Here is a 24256-nt window from a genome sequence, read left to right on the forward strand (position 1 = left end):
CCCCCCGACGCCAACGCTGACGCCGACGCGGACGTTAACGTCGACGGCGACGTCGACAACGACCCCCGAAGCTTAGACTAAAAGCCAGGCGCTCGTCGCGTCCCTCTGCTGTCCGGCCATGTTTTGCGCGGGGCTTGGGGGCCAATTGCGGGTGTGTGAGGTTACGGATACGCTTTCGACAGCAGCATTTGCGGCCCATAACACGCAACATTTGACACGGTCGGCCATGGAAACCAGCAGCAATAGCAGCATGTACAGGTGTTTATTGGACAGGGGGTAGTTAGTGGAGCGGCCTTACAAATCTTTCACGACTGCGACGCGTGTACATAAACTCAAATTGGCCTATAACTGTCTGTTCAATTGTTTTTGTCGCATGCAAATGTGGTGGTGGTGGTGAGAGGGGGGGAGGGGGAAGTTCGGTGCTCAGTGTTGGGCAATGCTTACAAACATACCTACATATTGCGGTAAAAATCACATTGCTGTGGGCCAACGTAAATCATTCATGTGCGATGCAAAGCCCCCAAATGTCGACTATATTAATATGCCAAAACGAAGGCGTGTGTATGGCGAATATTCATTTGTACGTGACTATTGAGCACATTATGCTCGGGCCCGCGTTCCGATGCGACGAGACGCGACGCGACGAATTGAGTTGAGTTGAGTTGAGGCAGGTTGTGCTAATAACCCAGTTAACGTGAGAGCCACTGTCAGAACACTCTCTATTTCAATGCGCTCTCTGTCGCATTCTCTGCTTCGTTTCGTTCAACTTAAGCTTTGGCTCTGCGGCCGTTGCTTTGTACTACCTGCGACAAAATCAAACCCTTTGCCGAGCTTTAATGCATTGCGAAAAAAATTTGCCCACTTTACTGCTTATTAAAAATGTAAAGAAAAAACGCAAATTAAAGTTTCATGCTGCCGCGCGCGCTCTTATTCTCTCACTCTCTGTCTCTCTCTCTCTGCTTCGTTCTCGCTGCGACTGTGCTGTGAGCTTTTGAGAGCGCACTTTGAGTGAGCCGCTTCGGGTGGCATTCGGCTGTGTGCTGCTCTCGCCTAAGGTAGACGACGACACGCGTTGACTGCCTGCTGCCTGATGAATCAGTTCCAGTACGTGAATCCTGCCGCTAGGATGCACGTGTACGCACGGTTGCTGCAATTGAAAACTTACATTGTGCCACATTTAATATAAAAATAAAAAAACAGCTTAAGCAGAAACGAAAATAAAGAAAAACAACGGCTATTTAATAACTGTATCCCCAGTCAAACCAACAGCAACAACAACACGAACGTTGCTCACGTACGAGGCGGATACACAAAAATGCGAAGCTCACGCGCGCCTATGTGTGCGTTTGTGTGTGTGAGTGAGTGATTGTATCGAAGTGTGTAGTGCTTATATCGCATACCTATAGAGCAGTACCTAACGGGCCCATGCATACATATACATACAAATAAAATAATACAAAGGCAACGCTGTCGTCGCTGTCCTCGACGCCCTGCTTCTCCCCGTTTCCCCCCGCCCTTCGTGACCACGTTCACTGTCGTTGGTCGAGTGCTAAACGGAAATATTTGGTAGTCCAGGTTATTGCCAGAGAAAATATATAAAGAAAAACAATAAAAAAATAAAAACAGAAAGAAAAACACAAACGTTAAACCGGAGAAAGCAACAATGGCAGCCCAAATGAGCGGCAATCGAAGCGAAAAATGTTTGCACACATAAATGTTGACTCTCCACTAATTATTCCGCATTGCGCAATCGATTGTCAAAATAAATCAGCTCTGCAAAAAGTATAGAACTCCGAATTGGGCTCAAAATGAAGCCGGCACACAGGCAATGCGAGGAGTACACATAGAAAAGGTGCTTTGAGGTAAGTAAAAGCATACTTTGCATATGATCTATAGGGAAATATCATATAAGACACTGGTAGGGATAACAGTTAAGAGTTCTGTTTTTGGAAAATAGCTTAGCAAAGCGCTAAAGATAACTAAAATTAGCAACATACTAATTATATTAAACAAAATAGGATATATCACAAAAGGAAATACACGAAAAGAAAATACAAGAAAAGAAAATATAATAAAGAGAAATATTAGCTATAAGAATATATATATATAAGGCTCTAGCAGAGGCAGCAGCTAAAAGTTCTGTAAGGTAAAGAACTGGTAAGTGAGAAATCTAATTAGAAAATATGAATGGATGGTTTTTAATTTTGGCAAATACAAAACCAAGAGGATAGGGCTAAGAATAATCAAAATAAGTAACATCCTAAAAGACATGATAGAGGAGGTATCACAAAAGAGAATATAAGAATAGGAAATATAAAAGATGGACATATTAGCTATGAGAATATATCATATAAGACTCTAGCAGAGGCAACAGTTAAAAGTTCTTTTCGGTAATAGAACTGGACTATGCGAAATCCAATTGGAAAATAAAGACTAAGAAAAATTGTAATAAGTGGTATATAAATTATACGAAAAGAGCATAAAAGGAAATATAATGAAAGGAAATCCAGGAAAACCAAAAGCTAGAGTCTACTTTTTTGTTGAATAGAGCCCATTAAAGCGTGTGTAATAGCGAATATAACATTGAGGTTGGAGAACGCCTCTTACAGGTTATTTTGACTTAAGACTACTTTTTAAAGAAAAGTTTCATAAGAGAATGTTAAAAAAAAAAATATCATAAGTAACTAAAAGGAAAATATCATATGAAATCAGATGGCAACTAGTGTTAAGTGGACCTCTTACTGTCCAAATCATCTAAATGGTTTTTACCATATGGAACTCATATTCTAGAGCCCGCCCTTTTGCTTGTGACTTTGACAAATATGCGGTTTTAAAATGCTTTATTCAAAAATGTAGCTAAGTGTTGGTTAGGACCTGGCATTTGTTTGTTTGATTTCCATGGAAAAATGACGTTTGGGGCCCCGGGGCGATAATTCTTTATAATAGCAGCGCAAAATGCTCATGCAAAAAGGGACAGCGGTCAGAGGCACAAACAAATAAACACAGTTGCACACACACATATAGAGGGTGCTACTGACCAAAACAAATAGCGGGCCACACGAACCCCTTGACCCGAGTCACGCAGCTAATTGGACAGACAACGAATATATATATATATATATTGTATGTACATATATATATGAATATTTTTGAGTAATGGCGCAGGATTATGAACACTTTCCCGTGCTAAATGTATTTTCATGGAATTTTTCTGTTCTGTTCCGCTCACCCAACGCAGCTGGACAAATATTTCGGGTTTTCTGGTCTCGGCTATGATAGAGGGAAAGAGCTACGGCCGTAAGTGGCCGTCATAAATTGTAAATGTAATTTATAACAAATTCACCGAATAATACGAGTACTTGGACCGCTGGAGAAATAAGTATTAAAGCGTATAAATAAGCACTTATTTGGTGATAAAGCTGCCTCGTTTATCTAAAGGCTGTAGCTGAACCGAGCAACTCCCCAAAAATAGTAATTACAATAAATTATTCTATTAAGCACTGGGCTCTGCTCCTCAGCTACTCAAGAGTTTCTCATTTATTCAGCGTATGAGTATAGAAATTGTTGGAATTTGTATAACATTTTCGATTACTATTACAATCTAGAAAAAATCTCGTCACGAAAATATGTTTAAGTCATAAGTTTAAGACAACTTGATTTGAAAGTCGAACTATGTAAGTGGGTTGAAATGCGATTTAAAAGCTTAAACTTTAAGTATTTGTGACTTTAATGCTGAAAGCTGCCTAACTGAAGCTTTAAGAGTTTCCATAGAGCTTTTGCTTAACTCGTTGAGCTTTTGCAAGCTTTAATAGTGTTTCCCAATTGCTCACTTAAATTAATTAGGGTTTCGATTATGGTTAAGATTTTTATTTTTTTTATTTTTTTTAACAATTAGTGAATTTAATACATTTTTATCTACTTCATTCAATTTCATTATCAGGGTATCAGAAAAAATGTCCTTAACTTGAAAACAGTTTCACTTTGATTAATTTCATAGCGAAATGAAATCGAGAATGAAATCTAGAACAGCCCATATTTGTAATTTTTATTTAGCCTACTTTTCAGAGCTGCTTCAAGTTTATTGCTACTCATTTTTATGGCCTTCAACGCAGCAAAATTATGAGCTTACAGCTAATCAAATGTAATTGCTTAAAAGGCACTTAAATATAATTTAATTTTTAATTTTTAAGATTATCTTGTTGCATAATTCTAATTCTCTGCTCGTCTAGCCCCTGATCAATTGATAAAAAGTACAGCCAGGGCTCTTGGGCTATTGACTGTATTCAAATTATATAGGTATATAGTAGTGTCCACCAGGTGTTATTATTGTCATTTCGATAGGCAGATAGAAAATGCATTAGTGAAAGTACAAATATTATCTATTTGTTATGGTAAAGCTAATAAAATGGTTTGGACTGCCAATTAGCCAAAATTTCATGATTATAAATCAATATATATAATGTCTATTGAGTAAGTTGGTTGCAGTTGGTTGTTTATTAAAGGAAAAAAGGTCATATGATAATAATATATACTAAAAAAATATATATTAATTAAATATAATATATGTTTATAGTTTTAAGTTGACTGTTTACTTCATTATTATATTAAACCTATACTATAAAATATATTCATAAATATTATAAAATAATTAATGGTAAATAATTGGTAGCATAATCTTTTATTTCCCAGCTAGATGAAGCCCGTCATCTGTTTATACAGTTTTCTTAAATACCTATCGCATTACAACTTTTAATCTGAGCATTTTTACGCATTAACTTTCTTTTCTAGACTTTATCAGACTTAAGCTTCTATGTTGAGGCAGAGGCCACTGGAAACAACAACAACAGCAAGGAGAAAGTACAATAAAGCCGAGAAAAAATCAGCTGCCAGTTCATCGATCAACGTGAATTATGTCGAGGGATAACAAATACAGTTGGGCCTGCCCCCAGAAAGTGCTTTGGCTAACACAACTGTGGCTCTTGCTGGTGTTATTTGGTAAGTTTCTGGCTTCAGATGCCAATGACAGGGCATTTAAATCGACACGAGGCGCAGCAGCACAAAATGCTTGGCTGATTTGCAATACTCTATTCACAAAACAAATCGAGCTTATTGGCTTACTCCTCCGTCTAGATGATGATGATAACTCTTTATGTAAGTGCTTATTGTTGTCAGGGAAAGTTTTTACAAGTGTTGGCCACGCCCACTAGTGCTGCCTTAGCCAAGTAATAGAGTCACGAAATATGTTTTGTTGGATTATCAATTTTTTTCTCTCTCAAATATAAAGCCAAAAACTTTTGGCTCACGCACGCCATCGCACACGCAAAAATCTAAATTGATTATAGTTTGAGAGTTACGAGCGTAACAGTTTTGGAGTCACCAAGCAAGATCTTATACGGCTTCTATAAGCAAGACTGAAAATGACTCAAGCCCGATTATCGAATATTTGCTAACTGTGAACCAAGGCTTAAACTGAAGCAAATAACTCGAACGTCCAGTCAAAACATAATATTTCAATTAACGAAAATCTGTTCTCTAACACGTTCAAAATCAGGTACAACTTATGCAACTTACAGGTATTGAACCATCAACCGAATGGAAATCAAATCAATCCCTTTTCCGTTTTTGTAGATTGGAGATAATATTTGTAATATATTACTTTAGGCATTACAATTTTCTTACTGTGAACAGAGTATTGCGCCGTTGGCTTCATATTGTCTACCACTTTTTTAATTATTATTCTTGTTTTTTTTTTTTTATTATTACTCTATGTGTATATAGAAAGCAGCTTGGTCATCAGCGAAGTGCCTCCACACTACTGGGAAACCCCCTACTCGCAGCCGTATTTTGATAACTCCTCGCGGCGTGAGGTCACGGCAACCGTGGGGCAAGCGGCGCTGCTGCATTGCCGCGTTAGGAATCTGGGCGACCGGGCGGTAAGTTGAGTGATGTTTCTTCGGGTGTTGGGGGTCAGACCAGGGGCACGCAATTAAAATGCGCCCCAGAGTCAAAGCCAAACATTATATATGTATATGTGACCCACAGAGGGTAGACATGGGGTATGTTAGGGGCCTGGAGAGGAGGAGGGGCGGGGGTAGGGTCACAAGCAAACGACCTGCGGCGAGCGCCTGGCAGATTTGTAGATTACTTTTAAAAGATTACGCCATAAAGTTGGCGGTCTAACCGACATGGCCCACAGTCCTAGCACGCGTCGCCTATCTCTGTCTCGCTCTCGCTCGTTCTCTCCCTCTCCCTCTCACTTTCTCTCTCTCTGTTGCACTCGCTGGCTTGTACAGCTGCTTGTTCTTCTTGTTCTGGTTCGCGCATTTGTAACACGACTTCGCTTCCGCTCTCAGCGATTTGTTAGCAAATGCAACAACGGGCGCTTCCTTTGCTAACCCCTACCCCCATCCTCTCCGCTGCCACGCCTCCAGCTGGCTTCCACCTCAGAAGCGCTCTGGCTGTGCAATTATGCGGTGTAATAAATTTTGTGCTGTCCGTGTTTTGTCCCCCTACCCGCTGCCTCTCTCTCGACAGCCCTTTGACCCCAACGACAACGTTGTCAGCGATTGCGTTGTCTCGCCCAACTTTTAGCCCAAAGACAGTTGAATTGAGTAATTAACGCTTTGAACTGCAAGACAAACCATGTCTGACGGACAATCAGTCAGTCATTCAGCCATTCAGGCAGTCAGTCATTCAGTTGGTTGACAACGTGTTTTGATCCACGACAAAGCCAAGCGCATTGTCGCGTCTTATATTCAGCTAATTGGACACGATGCCCCACAATTGCGTGTCAATCAAAGTTTCGATCAAAGTTAAAAACCACAAGAAAGCACAGTTAACTGGAGTGTGACAAAGATTAAATACCGTAGCAGACATATAGCTCTTATAGGGCATATACTTAGCCACGAAAAATGCTAGAATTAAGTTTTTGGCAACTTGTTTCCCTGTACCCGTGTGATATAGGGCTAAGATGTTGATATGACTTGACCCTTATTAAGGAATATTTTAAGCTGCTTCAAGTATTGAATTTGAGAGACTTGGCTCTCGATACTGGTTAATAGTATAAATATTTAGCGTTTTACCATATGCGCTATTATAGTTATATTTTATCTAGTATTTATATCCATATCTTGGCTTTAAATAAATAAATATATATTTGTAATTACGAACTCACCTGTAACGGACGATTATTTTAAAATCATCTATTAGTGCTGGGAGACAAACTTTACTTGAATTGGTGATAATTACATAGAGCATTGGTTCTCAACATACACACTATAATACGAACCAGTTTTTTCAAGTGCCATATTTAATGCAGCCACCTCTAAATTTGAAGCCGCCTCCTCATTTCTTGACGAAGCAGTCTCCTCCTTAGCTTAGGCTGCCGTCTCCTCCATAGTTGAATCTGCCTCCTCCAATATTAAAGTCGTATCCTCCTTTGCTCAAGCCGCCGAATCCTCCTTTGTTCAAGCCTTCTCCTCCTCCAATATTAAGGCCGCCGTTTCCTTTGATCAAGATGCCGCCTCTTCTATAGTTAAAGCAGCCGTCTCCATTACATACCTAAGACTATCTTGGGTTCATGAGAATCGAGTAGAAGGGATTTATCTAAAAGCGCAGCTGGTGGTAAGCTTGGTCATATATATATATATATATATATATATATATATATATATATATATATATATATATATATACATACATTAAAATATATGTGTATATATGCATACATTTATTTGCATATATGCATGCATATACACATACATACATACAAACATACACACATAAATGCAGTCATACATACATACAAGCATACATACAACAAGTAAGAGGTTCTAGTCGGGAGCTCCCGACTCTTATTCTTATTTTTATTCCAACACCAAATGGAGTTGTTTCATTGATGTTTTCGCTTGCTGCCCATCCAATTGCGCAGTTACATATAACTTTGGGTTTTTCTTAACCGATCTTAATGAAATTTTCTACAGTATATCCTATTGTAGCATAGAATTTTTGAGTATTCTCAAAAAGTCAATTGCATTTAAATTGTGACAACCCAACACTTTCTAGCTCTTATAGTTTCTGAAATCCTTGCGGTCATACATACGGACATACGGACAGACGGACGGACAGACGGACAGACAGACAGACGCAAGTGGCTAGATCGACTCGGCTGTTGATGCTGATCAAGAATATATATACTTTATGGGGTCGGAGATGCTTCATGCCTGTTACATACATTTGCATTTTGCACAAATACAATATACCCTTTTTACCCATTTTTAATGGTAAAAATACGTTAAAAATACGTACATATGCCTTCAAAACACATACATACAATAGACATAGAAAAATACATACAAACACTTATATATACAGACGTATATTCAGAGAAAACTTCACACATATATTCACACATGATTCATACATGCATACATACAATCTTAAATAAACACACACTTAAGACGTACATATATGCACCTACATGCATATAAGTTAATTCCAAAGTTTATTAAACGATGAAAAAAATTATTATTTTTAGGGAAGCAAGACTTCCTTTATTTGATGGTAATTTGCAACTGAATAAACTTAAATCAATTCTAGCCCTAGTAACCTGTGGCTTAGCGGCAGCGGCGTTGGCAGCGGCGTCGCTGCTGATGTTGTTGGCCCGTTGGGCAATTCTTCTTGGAATTTTCGGCGGTTGCCAGTCGGCGCGTGGAGGAAATGGCACAGACACCAAGTCAGCATTTCGCTGCACTTCTTATGAGGTGTTGCAATGCTTCTTATTGGGACTGTGTGAATTTATTTGTTGTTAACTCTTCCCCCTTTAATTTAAGCTTGTCCTCAAGCGATCATCAGAAGAAAGGTATGTTGTTGAACCTGAGGTTATTGGCATCTGTATTTTGTATTTGGATATGTGCTGGTTCTTTTCTGGGTCTCTCTTGTTCTTTGTTCAGTTGCAGTATTATATTTTTCTTATTTTTCTTCATTACGTGTAATACACAGGTAAGAAGGATGGCAACTGTGAACAGAGTTATGAAAGCGACTCTATTTGCTATAGAGTGCGTCTGAAGTTTTTGCATGTTTTTTATGTTATTGATGTGCAATTCTTCAAGTGCTTCCAGAGAAAGAATCTTAATTCTTTCGTTTTCTATTGGGGTTATTTGTATTGTGGGATTTCCTGGGGTCATAAAGGTGACCTCTAGGTTGCTGAACTCTTGGTTGTTGATGAATAAGGTTTCGTTCCAGAAGTTAATCATGTAGGTGCCCCTCACACGTTTCTTCTCTTCTTGCCATCTAATAGTGCCGTTGAAGTCGTTCACTAGTATAAGTCCATCGTCGATTTCCTCGATCTCCGGGATATGATCTGCATTGCTAAAGCCACAGAGCGCTTGCTCTCCACTAACTAGCTTAGGTATACAATTATTAGTATTCAAGTTTACAATTTTTGATTTGTTACAAATTTTAATATTATTGTATCTTTTACAATTGTTGTTTATGCCATAGATTGTTTTATTACAATGAAACAGTTCGTTAAATTCTAAATTTATTATATTGTTGTTTTTCACTACTGGCTTTATTAAAGTATTTTTGCATTCTATTTCTTCTAAATTTGGAATTTTTACAACATAAAACAGAGTGGTTCCATTATGCAAAATGGATACATCTGCGAATTCTAGCATTTCTTCAATATTTAAAGGTGGCATGTTACTTTTTTTAAAATTATCATTTACTATCTCTATTTCTTTTTCGCCAAGTAGGAATGTGTTTATTAAATTCAATTTCGCCCATTGTATGGCGTACTTAATATTAATTATTTCTTCTTTTATGAGCCTAATTTGATTTTGTAGGCTAATAGCTATCTCATCACTTATGAGAGATTCCTTTCTTATGCTATTGGTTAAATCATTTGAGATTTTCGTGAGTTTATTAATTCGCTCTTCTAATTGCCTGTTTATGATAAGCTGTTTATTGTCGTTTTCTATAAGTTTGTTTATGTTGTCGGTAAGCATTACTAAGTCGTCATTGTCCGGGCTGCCGGCTACAAACTTCCAAGCTGTGCCTATAATGTTGATCGCTCTAGTCTTACGTTTATGAAAAAGTGATATTGTGTTGAAAGTGACAATAGCTTGCGTTATTTCGTGCCGTAAAGTGTGGTATAAAGTATTGGTTCTTAAGTCTTTTTCGATGTAAAAAAGGAGATTATCTAATGCGTTTTTGATCTGTTCTAGCTCTATGACTTGTACGATTCGTGTTGTCGATGTCTGTAGTTTCCCTATTCCTTTTAGAATTGTAATTGTTTGTGCGTCTGTGTAGTTCAAGATATCCAAGTGTCCTTCTGTTGCCTTTATTGTCATCACTAATAGGAATCTGTAATTTTTATGTATTTTTTATGTTGCTTTTATGTATTATTTTGTCAGTTGTTGTTAGTACGGTTGTGTTTCTATTTTCTTTAACTATTTCCTTTTTGTATCTGGGTGACAGTTTGGTACCTAATCTGGTATTGACTTTGACGAATATTTCTTGACCTGGTATATAAGTTCGTATGTCGTTACGTTTTTTGTTATGATTCTGCATGTCGGTCGATTGTTTCTGTTTGAGTCTGTCAATGTTCTCCTGCCTAGCTTTTTCGTATTGGTCTGGGTCTGTAGTCACGTTTCTGCCGAAGAATATGTCTAATGGTCTCTTGTTAGTTGTCGAGTGTATGGTGTAGTTGTAGTCGTATATTGATTTGTTAAGTAATTCTTCGAATGTTCTGTGTTCCTGTTTTCTTTTGTTGCATCTCATAATATCTGATAGTGTTGAATGAAATCTCTCTACCTGACCGTTTACTGCGCTTTTGTAGGGTGGTGTTTTATAAACTTCTATATTTAATTGGTCCTGCATCATAAAAGTGATTGAGGCTGAATTAAGGGATTTTTCGTTATCTATTACAACGGCTTTAGGTACACCAAAATAAAAAAGGATTTCATGAAGTGGGTTTTTAATGTCTTCTATTGCCCTAGATTTGATTATTCGTCCCTGAGCTAATTTCGAAAATTTGTCTACTGCCGTTAGTACTAAGTTTTTTTCTGTCGTGTATATGTCGATGTGGATTGTATGTCCTGGGTATTCGGGGATTGGTGTTTCTTTGAGTTTTGGGTTAGTGGGATGCCTATCGTATTTTTCTTCTTTACAAACCTGACACTGTTTAACTAATTCTGTTATTCGTTGCTTCATTTTTGGGAAATAGAATCTTTCGGACAATTGCATTTTGTTTTCTAGTGCGTTGCGGTGGGCTCTGTTGTGTGTAACCAATATCTTCTCATCTTGTTCGGTTTCATTTGTTAAATCTTTTACTTGAGACTGTGTGAATCTAATCTTGAAGTTACTAAAATGTTGGGGATATATCTGCTGAATTTGGTTCATTATTTCTTCTGAGGTTATTATTCCGTTGATTACGGATGGGTTTAGATGAGCTTTCAGTATTTGCGTAAGGTCGTGTTCTGAGAAATGTGGTCGAGTAATCGTATGCCTGTGGAATGTTGGGAATGGGATATGGAATTCGTAATTTGTTTCGTTGGCTTTACTGAGAAATATCTGGTTTTTGAATACGTTAATTGGAGCTTCTATGCTCGGAATTAAGTTGTGGCTTGAACTGTCTGCACTGTGCTGGGTGGAGGCTACAGATCCAATATTATTGATCTCAGGGATACGTGATAGCGCATCGGCTACAATGTTATCCCTACCTGGCTTATAGAGGAGTTCATAATCGAACTCTTCTAGGTAAGCTTTCCACCTCTTTATCCTAGCGTTGCCGTTCCAACTGCTAAGAGAGTGGGTTAAGGGTTGATGGTCGGTGTATATTTTTACACTCGCTTTACCGTAGAGGTAATTCTTGAGAGCTTTTAAGGCCCAAATTATTGCCAACATTTCCCTTTCATTGGTGGCGTAGTTCTCCTCTGTTTTAGATAGAGTTCTAGAGAGGAAACAAATGGGTCGCTTGTTCTGGGATAGGACAGCCCCAATAGCAAAGTTGGATGCATCTGTTGTCAGATGAAATTCTTTGCTGAAGTCCGGGTAATGAAGTATTACCTCATTTGAAACTAGGGAATTTTTTACTTTATTGAATGCTTCGATCGCTTCTGAGTTGAGATTAATGAGCTTTTTAGCTGATTGGTTTTTGGACACACGTCCATCTTCCCCTCTTAAAAGAGAGGTAAGGGGCTTTGCCAACTTAGCGAAGTCTTTTATAAACCTCCTATAATAGCTGGCGAGGCCAATAAACGATCTTAAATGTTTGAGTGTTTTTGGAAGTGGGTACTTCCTTATTGTCTCAATTTTGCTTGGATTAGTTTCTATACCCTTGTCTGAGATGATAAATCCCAGGAATTCTACTCTGCTTTTAAAGAACTCGCATTTGTCCAACTGACATTTCATGTTGGCTTCTTGTAGAGTTCTGAATATGGCGGCAAGGTGCTGCGCATGCGATTCATCATCTTTGCTAAAGATAATGATATCGTCAATATAAATGAAGCATATTTTTCCAATATGCTCACGAAGGATGTCGTCAAGAGCTCTCTGGAAAATTGAGGGCGCATTCTTGAGACCGAATGGGAGTCGTGTAAACTCGTATTTTCCGTTGTTAACGGAGAAGGCAGTTTTTTCTATGTCTGACTCCTTAAGGGGTATTTGATGAAAGCCACTTTTCAAATCTAAGACAGAGAAAACTTTGTTATTGCCTAGCTGTGCTAGTACTTCGTTGATTTCGGGTATAGGGTATTTGTCAGCGGTAGTTTCTTTATTTAGTTTTCTGTAATCTATAACCATGCGATATTTCTTTTGCCCTGAGGCATCTAATTTTTTCGGAACAATCCACACAGGTGAATTGTATGGGGATCGGGAGGGTCGGATGATTCCGTCCTCTAAAAGTTCTTTAATTTGGCTGTGTACTTCGTCTTTTAAAGACATTGGAAATTGGTAAAATTTTGAATATATGGGGGAATTGGTTTTTGTTCGAATCTCTGCTCTGACGTTGGTTGTGTATGTCAGTTTTTCGTCCGGATTGGCGAATAAGTGTGGGTGCATTTTAACTAGTTGATTAAGGCTATTTTTTTGTTCGTTTGTCATATGTTCTGTCCGTGGTATTACCGTGTTGACCGCCTCTATTTTTTTCTGTTTAATTGGTATGCAAATATTGTTTTTGATTATTAGTAGATTCTTGCTGCTTTGTATCACAGCATCTAGTTCCTTTAGACTGTCGTTACCTAATATGGCGTCGAATGATTTTAAGGTGGGTAAGAGAAAGAATTTTATTTTTATGTCGTTTCTATTGAAAAGATTAGCGAACTTGTGGTGTGTGATTTTAATGCTTCCGCCGACTGTGACGGCCTCAAAGGGTTTTTCGTTTGCGATAGGTTCGGACACAAATTTCGGTTGGACGTAATTTCTGTTTGATCCTGTATCTATTAGTATTTTGAGTAATTTTCCGCTCCCCATCTTACATTCTATGTAAGGAAGAGAGGAGCTCTTTATCCTAAAAAATTAATGTCTGAGAGTTCGTATTGGGTATTTTGTCCGTCATCTGATTCTTCAATTTGTTGGGCGTATTCGTTTAATGGCTGCTCGTATTCAGTCTGCTGTTCGTGGTTTATCATTGATTGTACGTATTCTTCCATGGTCACATAGTTGTCAGTGTTTTCTGTCTCGGTCTGTTCTTCTCCTGTTTGTATGTTAAAATTTCTTTGTTTTTTGTCCGTGGCGTTTGTTGGAGGTGGAGGTCTTTTCCCTACTTCAAAATTGGGTCTGTTCATGTAATTTATCATCCTCGTGCGGATGCTTTGGTCCACGTCCATTGGCTCTGGACGTGGTTGGGGTTTTGGTGCAGAAGGTCTATTGGGTGCGTATACTTGTTGTGGTTGTGTCTGGTAGGTTCGTTGGTTGGGGTATTGTGGAATCTGTCCGTTATTGTTGTAAGTCGGTGGTCCATGGTTTGTATTGGTTGGCCAAGGTGTATGGATCGGGAGTTGGGGCCTGAAGCTAATAGGTGGTGGCCTAAAAGTTTGGACGAAAGGAAGCTGAGCTGTTCGGGGTGGCAGTGTAGGTGGTGGTATATTTCTATTTGGCTTTCTGGCATGTGTCTGTTGATTTCTATTCAAAGCCATGTTAGTGCGATAGCTTTGATTCTCTAGTTTTAAACAATAGTGGAGGGCTGAAGGTAGATCTGCTGGCTCCTTTATTCCAAGGATCCGGGGTAAATCTCCCTTCAAACCTCTAATGAAGGTATCTAATGCTTTATCTCTGTAAATTTTTGTCATAAGGGTTTCAGATTCCCTATTTAATTCCATGCAGCCGACTTTATTTAATATCAGCGACAAGTGGTTATAAACAACCTGGTAGAATTCTTCTACTGTTTGGTTGTTACCCTGCACTAACATTGTCATCTGATATTCTAATGTTCCCAGATCTCTTTTGTCTGCGTAGTGCAGCGTGAGACATTTGGAGATAGCGCTCCAATTAAGGGGAACATTATACGACTCGAGGGCCGTGTCTGCATTGCCAGTGATTTTGTTTCTCACTGTATGCAATATGCCAAAGTATTTTGGCGAACCTGCCTCGGCTGCATAGGCGGAGAGTATACGATCTACACTCTTCTTCCATGAGCTAAATTCCGCTGGATTACCGGAGAATTCTCTGAGGCTTTTTACAATGTCCGGAACTCTGTCTAAGTCATTCAAATTGTGGTTGGCAGTTATTGTTTGGTCGTCTACGTCACTAAACTCTCTAGAGGGGTTGATTAACTGCTTTACTAATGTCGGCAGTTGTTGTGTCAAAATCTGGCTAACCGTGGCTGCTATTATCTGCTCTGCGTTATTCGCCATGACTCTATTTTGTAAATGTTCGTTTTGTCTGTCGATATGTCGTTGTTGCTGTCTGTTCAAGTTATGTCCGCCTACCTGTGGTTGCTCTGATACTATTGGGGGCCTAACTAAATTGCTTTCATTAGCCATAAACGAGATATATTACTTATTTTGTATGTTTTAAGATGTTTTCTAAGTATATTTAAATCTAGTGTTAATTTCTTACTCTATATTTTAATTGAATTTTTGATAGTTTTTATGTTCTTTTTAAAACCAGTGGCTGGTTTCTTCCTTTTACTTTGGAGGGTCCCTTGGGAGTCGCAAAGTTGGAAATAGTTTATACTACGTTCGTAGTCTTTATATTTGTTTATCGTTTTACACTTTTTTATCTTGCTTATTGTTGTTGTTGTTTGGTATTTTTTGTTCTTATAATTATGTTTTGCCTTTGTGTTAGTTTTTTGCTTGTTTTCTTTTTCGTATTTCACTTAATTTCTAACTTACAGTACTATTCCTGATGTGGCAACCTCCCCTGCCGGTCCGGATTTCATCCTTTTTGAAGCCTTTGGGTATCTACTGGGGATCCTGCGACCAGTCTTCGTCGAGAGTATCCTGCGGGCGGGCCTTACAGAATGCGTTGTCCACCGATGGGCCAAATTGAACAATTAAGTTCCAATTGCCTTTCGCGAATTTCACCAACCGTTGAATTTAATCACCGCGAGTTGCACTTGGTTTTTTTTTCGCGTATAACCGACTAACGCGTACGTAGAAGCGTTTTGTTCTTTTGTATCGCGAGCCGGTCCCTGCTCGGGCGCCAGTTAATTCCAAAGTTTATTAAACGATGAAAAAAATTATTATTTTTAGGGAAGCAAGACTTCCTTTATTTGATGGTAATTTGCAACTGAATAAACTTAAATCAATTCTAGCCCTAGTAACCTGTGGCTTAGCGGCAGCGGCGTTGGCAGCGGCGTCGCTGCTGATGTTGTTGGCCCGTTGGGCAATTCTTCTTGGAATTTTCGGCGGTTGCCAGTCGGCGCGTGGAGGAAATGGCACAGACACCAAGTCAGCATTTCGCTGCACTTCTTATGAGGTGTTGCAATGCTTCTTATTGGGACTGTGTGAATTTATTTGTTGTTAACTTATATACATGCATACATACATGCATACGTACATACTTACATACAAACATACTTATATACACACATACACATAATACATACAAATGTGCAAACAAGCAACACACATGTATACAAACAATCATAAATAAACACACACATATCCACACATAATAAATACATATATGCATACAAGCATACATACATATATACATGCATACATATATACATCCATGCATACATACATACCTACATACTTACATACTCTTTTTTAAAGGCCAGAGCTAATGGAAAATAAAGGTGAATAGCTTGTAAACAACTCTCATTCATTGAGGGATTCTATTATTTAGAAAAAGAAAAAAAGAGTGTAGTAAATTGTTTAGATGAAGTGTACAGTAGTTTTTCACGCTGATAGCCATTTGTTTATGTTAGTTTATAGATAATACAAAATTGTCTGCAATGAGATATTGATATATTGATACATACATACATACATACATAATTACTTACATACATACCCATAAGGCATACATTTATGCTTACAAGCATACATACATAAGCAATTTTTATACATACGTATATACATACTCATACATACATAAATACATTCTTACATACATACATACTTCCATAAATACATACACATAATACATGCATACATACAAATTCATAAATGATGATAATTCCCTTTGGCAGAGTATGAAAACTTTACCCAGCTGCGTCAGACATGCGGACAGTCTCATCTACTCAAATATTCCCTTTTACAGACTCGAACTATCTACACACAATTAAATATTCCCTTATATATGAACACAAATATTTCACACTCTAAAATTCCTTCACATTTTTGAACATGTCGCACATTAATTAACTCATAAATTTGTAATTAAAACAATTTTCAATTTGAATCTGACTTTCTTCGGTAAAAAATCATTTCCACCTCTATTCACAATGGTGAACAATTATTGACACTTTGTGTTCAACATATGCCAATAAATTTCTGATAGACTGAATTTGTTTTAATACTGAGATTTATTTTATTATTTTTTTTATGCGCATTCAGAAAAAATAGGTTCTAATAAATGTAAAAAGTTTTTATTTTTGTTATCTCTTTTTTTGCCTCTTTTCAGCAATAGAGAAAGTTGCAACCTGGCTGAGTAATCGCTTTATATAACTTTCACCTACGGCTTAAAGTCAATTAGTTGAGTTGCAGTTAAAACTAATTCAAAGCGCACAGGTCAAAAGATTTTCCATTTATTTTACTTGGCCCAATTTGTTCTGCCAACTAACTGGATCAGTTGGTCAGCTTTTACGGAGATTTGAAGTCATTAAAGAATTTGTTTTGTTTAATCGGAAAACTTGAACAATAATATTTTCATAATAAATCTAAGCCGCTTGCACAGCTAAACCATTATTCACAAAAATATTTATATCTCCAAAGCTGGTATTCATTTCAAGAAAAAAAATAAATACTCTGGGGCTCTTTTAAGGAAATTCGTTTTCAATTTAAAGGCGTGTGCCTAGGTGTGGTATTGTCTTTTTCAAAGGTCAGAGCTAATGGAAAATAAAGGCTAATAGCTTGTAACCGACTGTCATTCATTGAAGGATTCTATTTTTTAGAAAAAAGAGAAAAGAAAAAAAAAGGAGTGTAGTAAATGCTTAGATGAAGTCCACGGTAGTTAGTTACGTTGATAGCCTTTTGTTTATGTTAGTTTATAGTTAATACAAAATTTTCTGTAATAAGATTATATTGATTGCTTCTTACAAGCACATTTCACGTGGCTCTTAAAAGTTTTTAACAGGAAATCTGTTTAAAAAAAACTATCTAAAAACAAAAGTGTTCCAGTCAGAAGTGCCCGTCTAGGAGATAGACCGAACCCAATGCCAGGCTGCCGTTATACACATTGTCCCTTGCTTCTTGCATACGTACACAAAAGCACGGACTCACACATACACACGAAAGTACGCCCGCGGCTCTGCTTCTTTGTCTTCTCTCAACCCAACACTTTCTATGAGAAGTGCATTCTTGATTAGCTTCGGTGATTATAGACCGATCTAAACGAAATTTTCAGCATTTAAATAAGGCATAGTAGTGTGTGCAAAGACGCAAGGCACTATCTTTAAAAACAAGTAAGAGGTTCTAGTCGGGAGCTCTCGACTAGGGGATACCCTGAACCCTCTTTTCCAATATCAAATGCATACATATATTCTATTTTAGAAGATATATGTGAAGGTTTGGTGACTCTAGCTCTTATTATTTACCAAAATTGCCCAAAAAACAGGATATCGATATCGATTTTTATCGATTGCTTGGAAACGGAGTAAGTTATCGATTATCGATCTGCGCGGGAACTAGGAGCATCTACATCTAAAATTTCAAGTCTCTAGCTCTTATAGGTTCTGAGATTCTTGCGTTCATATATACGGACGGACGGACGGACGGACAGACAGACGGACATGGCTAGATCGACTTGGCTATTGATGCTGATGAAGAATATATATACTTTATGGGGTCGGAGATGCTTTCTTCTGCCTGTTACATACATTTGCATTTTGCACAAATACAATATACCCTTTTTACCCATTTTTAATGGGTTCAGGGTATAATAATCTTTTTCCAATTTTCGGAGCTATGCAAGAAGTAATATATTTAAAAATAAGGTAGTTCTTTCCAATTTTGTGGAGTTGGGGATAGTTATCCAATAAGTGAAATGTTCTTAATCTGTGTATTCTATACAAGAATATACCAAAAAAATTTGGAGTATCTTTATATTTTCGAGTTTTGCCCAAAAAACCAAGTCACAAAAATCGATATTTATCGATACTATGAAAATGTGAGCAAATATCGAGAGATCAATGATACATATGACAAATTCCAATATGTCTATCTGTGTAGTTTCCGAGATTAAGACGGTCACACAGAGTTTATCTAGACAGATGAAATTTATCTAGACTTCACTCAGAAAGCAGGAGTTTGCTACTGCTGCTTGATTAATTGGAGTAAATAAATAAATATCCAATAAATATATAAAATTGATAAAGGTTTCAATAATATAATTTTTAATTTCTGAGTAATTTAATCAAAAATCGTATTATTGTCTCCAGTAAAACGGTTCGTGATAACCTTAATAATACGACCCGTGGGTATGATAATGAGACGTTAGAATATGCTAAGGTTGTAATCGTTAATTCGTGCACGACAACTTGTTGTTTAATTAGTGTGGTCATTTATAAATGGCAACCGGTTATATGTGGGCAATATGGACACATTTTCAAGGGGCAACAGAAGCCAAAAATAGATTTAGGTTAAGGCATGAAAGCCTGAGCCGTTAGCCTCTCACCTTATGAAGTCTGGCGCACATATAAATATACTCAATTTATTTCTTTAGGGGATTTAAAGTGTGTGTAGATATTAAATTTCTTTTGAAAAAGTGCTCAATTCATTTAAATTTGTTCTTGTGCGTGGTTAAATTTTGCTTGCGGTCTTTTTGTAGGTCTCCTGGATACGCAAGCGGGACCTGCATATACTGACCGTGGGCATATTGACCTATACGAACGATCAGCGCTTTCAGTCGCTGCACTCGGAGGGCTCCGATGAGTGGACGCTGCGCATCTCCTCGCCGCAGCCGCGCGACTCCGGCACCTACGAGTGCCAGGTCTCAACGGAGCCGAAAATCAGTCAAGGATTTCGCCTGAACGTCGTAGGTAAGTGGATGAGGGTGTGCGCGCGTGTGTGGGAGTAGGTATTTCCTTTGCTTTAAGCATGCGAGCAATTATTTTTATTTTGTGGTCTTGCTTTACAGTGTCGCGCGCTAAAATTCTTGGCAATGCGGAGCTGTTCATCAAGAGCGGCAGCGACATTAATCTCACCTGCCTGGCGATGCAGTCGCCGGTACCACCGTCGTTTATCTATTGGTACAAAGGCAAGCGGGTCATGAATTATTCGCAGCGTGGGGGCATTAATGTCATCACCGAGCGCTCGACGCGGACCAGCAAGCTGCTGATAGCCAAGGCCACGTCCGCTGATTCCGGCAACTACACGTGCTCGCCAAGTAGCTCAGGTGAGTTGTCTCTGCCACACAGTGCGGTGGCTGCCACTTACCTGCATCTCCTACTCCTCCTCGTCCTGCTTCTGTTCCTGCTCCTTCTTCCGCTTCTTCGCCTTCGCCTTTGCCTTCATCTGCATCTTCATCTTCATCCACTTTAATGCCAACGTACTTATCCGCCTTTCTGAGTGTTTGTGTGTCGGTTGCAGTCTCTTTCTATGCCCGCTGGCAATTAATGTGACGTCCCTTGCCAAAGGAATTTCCACCACAAACTAACAGCTCTTCCCTAGAGATGTGCGCGTGTCTAATTTTTATAGCAAGTCACAAACACAAAGTAAGGACATGGGCAAAAAGTCGTGTTTCAGATCTGGTAAATTCGTGTTACCTCGCGTATGGGTCGTGATACAATCGTGTTTAAGTCGTGCAATTATTATTACTTGAGTCGTGTTAGCCCGTGCTAAGACGTGTTACGTTGTGTAAAAGTCGCGTAGAGTCTTTTGTAAATCGTGCTAGGTCGTGATAAGTGCTGTTCTAGTTGCTGTAAAATGTATATAATCATCCTAAGTAATTTTGGGCTTTTTTTGAGTCATATTTAGGTAAGCACTGGCATTGCAAGCAATTTGAGTCGCGCTAAAATTGTGTTGAATCCTTTGGTATTCTTATAAAGCCATGTCGAGTTAAAACGTGCATAATGCTGTTTATAAGTAGTCGTTTTGAGGCATCCAAAGTCCTTATATTTAATTCGTGTCTGATTTGTGTTCAATCATATAATCTCGTGTTGAGCAGCATTTAGCTGGTTTAGGTAGGTTTTGACTCGCGCTTACGAATTAAGTAGATTAAATAAAATTGAGTCTTTTTACAGTCCTGTTGAAATTGTATATGAGTCGTGTTCAATGTCGGATTTGATACGTGTTTAGTAGTATTAAGTAGGTTAAATCGTATTGATTCGTCTTGCAGTCGTGTCACATCGTGCTGAGGCCTATTTGATTTCCTTAAGTCGTGACTTATACTTACCAGTCGTGCCAATTCTGAAGAAGTCATGGCAAAACACGACACGCATCCAACTCTAGCTATCATCTCTTGCCTCCCTCCTCAGGCCCTCTGCCCACTCTCAGCCCAAGTGCATCTCGGTGTCTTTTATTTTATATCCTTATCTTATGTTCAACGTATGCACAGACTCCGCCTCGGTGGTGGTGCATGTCATAAATGGCGAACATCCGGCTGCAATGCAGCATGGCAACAGCAGCGCCAGCTCCTTGCGCTCCACGTGGAGCCCAGTGCCTTTACTTGCCGTGACAACGACGACAGCTGCGGTAGCTGTCACATGGAACTGGAATTGGAACTGGAGCAGCAGCAGCAGCTTTGTTGCAGCCGCAACGCTGCTACCGGCGGCCCTGGCGAATTGGTTTGGTCGCCGCAGCTCCAGCTGGAGCTGGAGTTGGAGCCTGAGCTGATGATGTGGCAGCTGTTGCGGCAAGCTGAATGACAGCCCCGGCCTAGTTGGGGCAGTTGCACTTATCTTCTGTTTAGTGTTAATGATGATGCATTTAATGTATGTGTATGTGTGTGTTAGAAGCCCGACTCGGTTCATAAACTAAATGGTGTACATACTGCAAAAGTCCTTTAACGAGTATAATCTGTAAGCAAACCAAATACGATATGGCAGCCAAGGTGACTAAAAAAGCAAAAATATAAAAAGAGAAACAAGTATTAAGAAGCAAACTTTTAAAAATGAGAAAAAGAAACCCAACCTAAACATACGTTTGCAGTAAAGCATATTCGATAAACGAATCTCTCTAAGCTTTTCATTTCAATTTAAAAAGATAAAAACGCTTTCATCTTGAATTTCGCAAACATTTTGTAGTTTGATTTTTTTGTGGCGCTGCTTGTTAAAATTTAATAGCTAAAATATTTCGAAGTACAAGTTTATTAAACATAGATATTCATTCGGGTCAAACACACAAAACTTGTTTATTGCCGCCAAAAAGTATGCAACGAAAAACTAATTTTGAGTTGAAAGCGTTTTCAGCCCCAGCCTCGCCGTTCGTTCCCCTTGTACACAAAACTCACTTGTAATTCTTTGACATAATTCATATACATATTCATATATATATGCATATAAAGTTAAATATAGTGAAAAATATAAATCTATACAGCTCACACAAAGTCCAGCCAAATTACACGCTATTTAATTTTGATTTCCCAAATGGTTTTAGGCATTCAAACAAAATTAATAATAAAATAACAAACGTAATGAATTGTGCAGCCTGGTCCTGTGTATATAGTATAAATATTTGTTGTGCATCGGCTTGCATCATTCATTATTTAAGCAAAACAAAACAAATGCATGGTAATAACCACAACAACAAAAACAACTACAACTAGAACAAGAACAAAATTTTTCCTTGATTCTGTATTTCAATCTGTATACAATTTATAAAACTTGAAAAAATGTCGATGTATATTTCTAAGTTCTTATCTGATTGTCTGCCATAAAGTTCTATGTAGTCCATCAACGTGTAAAATAATTAATAATTGATATTACATTATTAATAACTGTAAATTTAGCGCTCGATTTTAAGCGGTCTTGATAAGACTTTTAAGCGATAAGTATAGACGACCCCAAGTTGACAACTCTCAAATCACAAAAACAAAAATAAAAACAAAAAAAAAAACAATTGAAGAAAAATATAAATAATAAATAATGTTTTCTGTTTAAAAACAAAAATAAAAACAAATAAAAATGTTTCTCCATATTAAAAATATGGTTATGGTTAAAATAATAAAATTGTACTGGGCTTTTAACTGCAGGAAATTGGGTAATTTTTGATTAGGTTTTTTAAATGGAATACTAAAGGCGGCATTTGGATGTCAAGGATTTATTTGACTTGGCAACACTGGCTAGTTGCTTGCTGAGATCAATACGAGCACCGAGAGAGTGCAGCGGCAGCTGCTCAGCTGTCCACGCTCTCAGCGTTGCGGCAGCCATTCAAAATGCTTTTGGCACATTTCGCTGCACTGCGATATTCGCCTAAGTCGTTGAGCGCAATCACAGTGAGCACTTGTCAAATGCCGAGAGCCGCTATTTTATACTCAAACGCATTTAAGCTGAGCTTAAATGGGGACATATGCTTCCAGTGGAATTTCGTCTCGTGAAATTTTGCACTCAACAGGGCAAGCAGCTTAGCGTCGCAAAGCCGCTCATCGCCATTCGCCATGCTTTGCAGTTGAGTTCGATGGAAAAGCTACTTTAATTTTGTAAACGATATAAATAGAGGTGAATTGGACATATTTCTTCTTATACTTTTAACATAGTTCTAACTAATTGGCAACAGTGTAACTTGACTGCTGTAATAAATATAGCTTTAACTAGCTAGGGCAGCACTGGCGGATTGATTTAAAATTAGGCTCTTTTCTGCGCCTGTTTCCGGCCGTGTGCTAATGAGCAATGCTAACGAGCAAGAAATGCTGCCCATCGTTTATTCTATTATGGAAATATTTAATTAACACGCAATATGTGGTATGCTTGCCAGCTTTTTGGTTCGATCTTCTTCATTATATATACGACCAACATGGCCACTTTGTTGGCCCTAAAAAGCCTACAATTTTTGCGGCTGAAGTGCACCCAAAATGAAAGACTAATTAAGCGGCTTATTTGCGCGCATTAATGGACCAACTTGTGGTCAGCTTGTGTGTGCGTGTTTGTGTGTGTGTGTGTGTGTGTGTGTACGGGTCAACAGCTACCATAACAATAATAACAAATAGTCGTGACCAGAGCAGTGACCATTTATTTATATTTCGATTTAAAAATAGCAAACACACAAATGGACTTATAAAACTCTCTGGCAGCTTACGGGCCGGTGCCGCGGGGGATGTCCGAGCAAAACACAGAACAAAAACAAGGCTGAACAAAAGTAAAAAAAAGGGTACAAAAGTCAAAAAGAAATAAATGGCTTTTCAAGTCTTATTTACTCGAGAGAGTGAGAGAGAGAGAGATAGAGAGAAAGAGTGAGTGAATCTGCAAGAGAGGGACATCGTGCGAAGGGCAATACCGAATGGAATCAATGTAAAGGTCACAATTTATTCAATTGCCCTGGCCAAGATATTTTTATAGCGTGTTCATGCGCCAAGACCCAGACCTAATCCCAAATCACAACGGAATAGCAGACTGGTAATGGTTATGTAGGGGATGAGGCGCCAGAATTGTGAGCGCCAGGGTTCAAGAATCCAGCGTATAATGGCCAATTGATAGCCAAAAGGCATT

At 38.4% G+C, this 24256-nt stretch overlaps 1 protein-coding gene across 1 annotated transcript; it reads left to right on the plus strand.

Annotated features, from left to right (window-relative positions):
• The first annotated feature begins 1125 nt into the window (after positions 1-1125).
• LOC115767915 (limbic system-associated membrane protein) lies at positions 1126-22651 on the plus strand. The gene is made up of 6 exons (XM_030712286.1): positions 1126-1862; positions 4789-4995; positions 5779-5933; positions 19441-19651; positions 19750-20007; positions 21169-22651. Exons 2-6 carry the CDS (start codon positions 4911-4913, stop codon positions 21444-21446), a joined length of 987 nt encoding a protein of 328 aa, XP_030568146.1. The 5' UTR covers positions 1126-1862; positions 4789-4910; the 3' UTR covers positions 21447-22651.
• Positions 22652-24256: the final 1605 nt, after the last annotated feature.

Source organism: Drosophila novamexicana, unplaced genomic scaffold (genome assembly GCF_003285875.2).
Source record: "Drosophila novamexicana strain 15010-1031.04,08,12 unplaced genomic scaffold, DnovRS2.1 tig00001488-arrow-arrow-pilon, whole genome shotgun sequence".
In the NCBI taxonomy this organism is placed as follows: domain Eukaryota; kingdom Metazoa; phylum Arthropoda; class Insecta; order Diptera; family Drosophilidae; genus Drosophila; species Drosophila novamexicana.